The 4,498-nt window shown below is 45.0% G+C and overlaps 1 protein-coding gene across 1 annotated transcript; it reads left to right on the top strand.

The window, feature by feature from the left end:
• Positions 1 to 243: 243 nt before the first annotated feature.
• On the top strand, positions 244 to 3,679 carry LOC149617971 (uncharacterized). Its single transcript, XM_089856202.1, has 4 exons — positions 244 to 424; positions 1,134 to 1,687; positions 1,771 to 2,631; positions 2,837 to 3,679. Exons 1-4 carry the CDS (start codon positions 244 to 246, stop codon positions 3,677 to 3,679), a joined length of 2,439 nt encoding a protein of 812 aa, XP_089712328.1.
• The last annotated feature ends 819 nt before the right edge of the window (positions 3,680 to 4,498 follow it).

The following is a 4,498-nucleotide window of genomic DNA, read 5'->3' as shown; positions in this document are numbered from 1 at the left end:
ATTGACGATTAAAATAATAAATATCAATTATATTTATCAAATTATTTAAGTAAAACCTGTGTTAACTAAAGTATTAGTGTATAGTTTTATCCTGTTGCGAGTTTACATTACTTGAGGTTACGACACAACAAATGGCGACGGAGGCGAGATACGACTAGCTTCGTCCTACGGCAACTTTACGCACCTTACGGCTACATTTCAAACCCAATTACCTCATCGTTTCGACTCAATACCGGAGTAAACATGCCTTCTATCGGAAACTTCCAGTCATTTGACGAATCATCCGAACCATGGTCCGTCTACCTCGAAAGATTGAAAATCACTGAGGAAGCAAAGGCTAAAGCCACTTTCCTTACTCTGATTGGAAGCAAAGCATATCTTTTTCTCCGGAACCCACTTACGCCGGACAAACCAAATACTAAGGGTGGGGTGGGGTGGGGTGGCGTGGGGTGGCGTGGCGGTTAGCGCTTTCGCCTCGCAGCAAGAGGATCCCGGGTTCGATCCCGGACTGTGGCACTGGGTGAAAAATCTGGGAAGAAATCCTTCTGCGTAGAGTTTGCAAGTTCTCTCCCCGCTTGTTAAAGGAGTTTTCCTCCGCGGTCTAACCCGGTTTCTCCTTTCCATCAAAACTTGCAGAGGTTAACGGTAATAGCATGAGTGAATAATATGTTAGCTCCCTATAAGTTACTCAGCCTCCATAGGCGTAATGTATCCAGCAATTTCTTCCCATTTCGCCCGCGCCGGAAAAAAATCCGAATGTTGCGCTCTCTCTTGTCGAAAAAAAATCCCGCTCGTACGGTTCCTCGACCTCGAGTCGTCGGCTGCTTTTTCACCAAGGGAGTGTTTTAGTCGTGAATGTTTATGTTTTAACAATTTAACATTAAATCGTGGCGTTTGTGTCAGTACTGAGACAAAAAATCAGGAACTCAATGCAATTTACCGATATTGATCAAGAATGCTAAAGATAAGAGTTGTTATTGTGACTGGAAACCAGAAAATTATACAACTGAGCTAAATCCAATCCACTGATCTCTTAACTGTTTTCTTAACCGAGAACTTAGATAGCTGAACTTAGATATGAACTAAAACCTTGGCCGACTTGAAGACAGCTCTCAATGACCATTTTTCACCAGCCCCTTTTGAGGTAGTGGAACGCCTGAACTTTTCCAAAAGGAACCGATTACCCGGAGAGTCCGTTGCAGTATACGTCTCCGAATTAAAGCGCTTAGCACAACATTGCAATTTCGGCGTCATTTTGGACACCAGCATCAGAGACAGATTAGTAGCAGGGATTCAAGACGAAACGACTCAAGCTCGACTCCTATCGGAACCTACTCCACTTGCCTTAACCAAAGCCATTGCCATAGCTACGCTCATTGAAACTACAATGAAAAACATGCATCAGATTAACTCCAACCCTCATGATCCAGTTACGGAACCTACGGTCCACAAGTTCAGCCATCGACGACGTCCAAAACGCAAGGGAAAGGCAACGCAGGCATCAGCACCTTCAACTTCACTACCGAAAGGCACTTGCTATAGATGCGGCCACACAGAGCACAAGGCGAACACGTGTCGTTACATGCGCGCAGTTTGTTCAAACTGCAAGAAGACAGGCCACCTGGCAAAGGTGTGCTTAAGCTCTAGGCATACAAGCACGACGCAAAATACACCTTTACACAATAAGGTAAACGAACTAACCAGCCTGGATGACCCACCAGTACCTGCTGGCGCTAGGAACAATGAGTACGACCTGTTCCACATTCAAAGCCTTGGAGGAACACCAGACCCATACATAGTTCAGTTCAACATAACGACAAATGCCTTGACATGGAGATTGATTCAGGAGCAGCGTATTCCTTGATTTCCTTCCAAACCTACTCACCGAAATACCAAGGGACGACCATGCCAGACTTGCACGATCCGGACATAACTCTCCGAACGTACAATGGAGGAAAAGTCGATCTGAAAGGCAGTATCGACATCTACGCAAGCTACAATGGTGTTACAAGAAGATTACCACTTCTCGTCGTTGCGCACAAGGGAACCAGACTATGTGGACGAAATTGGATCAAGGCATTTGACATAAATTTCAACAACTCTACAACATGCATCAAGACGCTGGCGAATGTACCCATACCAAAAAGACTCGACGAAATTTTACGCAAGTATCATGCACTATTTTCGCCCGGGTTGGGTTTAATTCGTAAAACACAAGTCCACCTGCACAAGAAACCGGATGTCCAACCACGTTTCTTCAAGCCGCGTCCAATACCATTCGCCTACAGGGAGAAGGTCTATGCAGAATTGGACAGACTGCAAACGCTTGGGATCATTGAACCAGTCACGATTTCCGATTGGGCAGCTCCAATAGTTCCAGTCATCAAGCCAAATGGTTCAATACGGATATGCGGAGATTTCAAATTAACGGCGAATAAAGCCACTTCTACCGAACAATACCCACTGCCAAAAATCAGCGAACTGTTTGCCAACCTCAACGGGGGGCAGACCTTTACCAAACTAGATCTACGCGACGCATATAATCAATTACAATTGGATCCCGAATCTAGAGATTTACTTGTCATCAACACCCCAAAGGGACTTTTTCGATATACAAGGCTGTATTTCAACGTCAGATGGAGAAGATCCTAAACGGAATAGACAATATAGCGATTTTTCAAGGCGATCTCTTAATCACAGGCCGAACGGAAGTAGAGCACATCAACAATCTTCACACTACACTAGCAAGACTATCGGATGCAGGCGTCAAACTACGCAAGGAGAAATGTCACTTCATGGTCGACTCAGTGGAGTACTTGGGACACATCCTTGACAGGAACGGGCTGCAACCCACATCGAAAAAATACAACCCATTCTCGCAGCACCCATACCATCTAACCTAACTGAACTCCGATCATGCATTGGATTAATCACATATTATTCAAAATTTATTCCCAACATCTCCACCTTATTGGCACCGTTGTACGACCTAACCAAGACATCCACTGAATGGCACTGGAACCAAGAGGCCGACGACGCATTCAAGAAAGCTAAAGACGTTCTTGCATCAGCAAAAGTACTCACGCACTACGATCTATGTGTGGGAGCTGTGCTCTCGCATATCCAACCGGACGGATCCGAACGACCAATAGCGTTCGCTTCACACACATTGAGTAAAGCAGAAGTCAACTACAGCCACATTGAAAAAGAAGCCTTGGCTGTCTTATTCGGCGTCACCAAGTTTCGGGAATACGTTCTGGGACGAAACTTTACGATCCTCACCGACCATAACCCTCTAACTTCGTTATTTTCTTCAAGTAAACAAATACCCGGCACTGCATCAGGACGAATCCAAAGATGGGTCGTTACATTGGCGGCGTATGACTATGAAATCAAGTTCAGATCCGGCGTCAAGAACGGAAATGCCGACGCGATGAGCCGTCTTCCACTGCCTCATGAAACCGATCAAAGCATTCAACCAGTAGAATACGTCTTGTCAATAGCAACCTTAAACAAGGGACCAATATCCGCCCAGGACATTCGTCATGAGCTACGTCAAAATAAAGACACGTCACAACTACTGAGATACATCAAAGAAGGATGGCCCAAGGACAAAGATGTACCCGATGAACTGAAGACCTTTTTCACGAGAAAGGAGGAACTCACCCTAAACGAGTAAATCATACTTTGGAACAATAGGGTTTTCATTCCGGAACGCCATCGCCGCACGGTTCTCAACGAATTGCATGGAAGTCACATGGGTATAACAAAAACGAAACGCCTTGCCCGTGCTACGGTATGGTGGCCGAACATCGAAAAAGACGTGGAGGACCTAATTGCCACCTGTGGGTCCATTGGACAACAAAATGGTATTCATTTTCGTGGGCACCTATTCAAATTGGATAGAAGCGTACCCGACGAACGGTTTTGTTCAAAAACAAGTATACATGTACTAGAAGACATCTTTTCGAGATTTGGCCTTCCAAAGTGTCCCGTGAGCGACAATGGTACCAGCTTCACCAGCGAGGAGTTCCAAGAATTTATGAAGGCTCATGGAATGCATCACCTGACTACTGCGCCCTACCATCCGAGATCCAACGGTAACGCGGAAAAAGTCATCAGAACAGTGAAGAAAGGCCTGGCAACCATCCAACTGGGTTCACTTCAGTCAAGGTTAAATAAAACGCTGTTTCATCACAGACGACGCCTTAATGACGAGGGAAAATCACCATCAGAACTGTTCCTGAAGAGACAAATACGAAGCCGTCTGGACTGTCTTAGACCCGAATCCATGCACATATCCAACGAAACCAAGCCATCGAAGCCAGTCAATAGTTCCTACAGTCCAGGGGACCAAGTCTGAATAAGAAACTTCGAATCTAGCATAATTACCTGCTATCGGTAATCTAGCTTAATTACCCATAATCGGTAATCTAGCTTAATTACCTATTTCGGTAATCTAGCTTAATTACCTATTTCGGTAATCTAGCTTAATTAC

The sequence above is a fragment of the Phalangium opilio genome, unplaced genomic scaffold, assembly GCF_054372755.1.
Source record: "Phalangium opilio isolate 3A_F unplaced genomic scaffold, DU_Popi_V2 ptg000217l_1, whole genome shotgun sequence".
Lineage (NCBI taxonomy): Eukaryota > Metazoa > Arthropoda > Arachnida > Opiliones > Phalangiidae > Phalangium > Phalangium opilio.
Note: the sequence above shows the minus strand (reverse complement) of the source record. Positions and strands in the feature narration are given on the sequence as shown.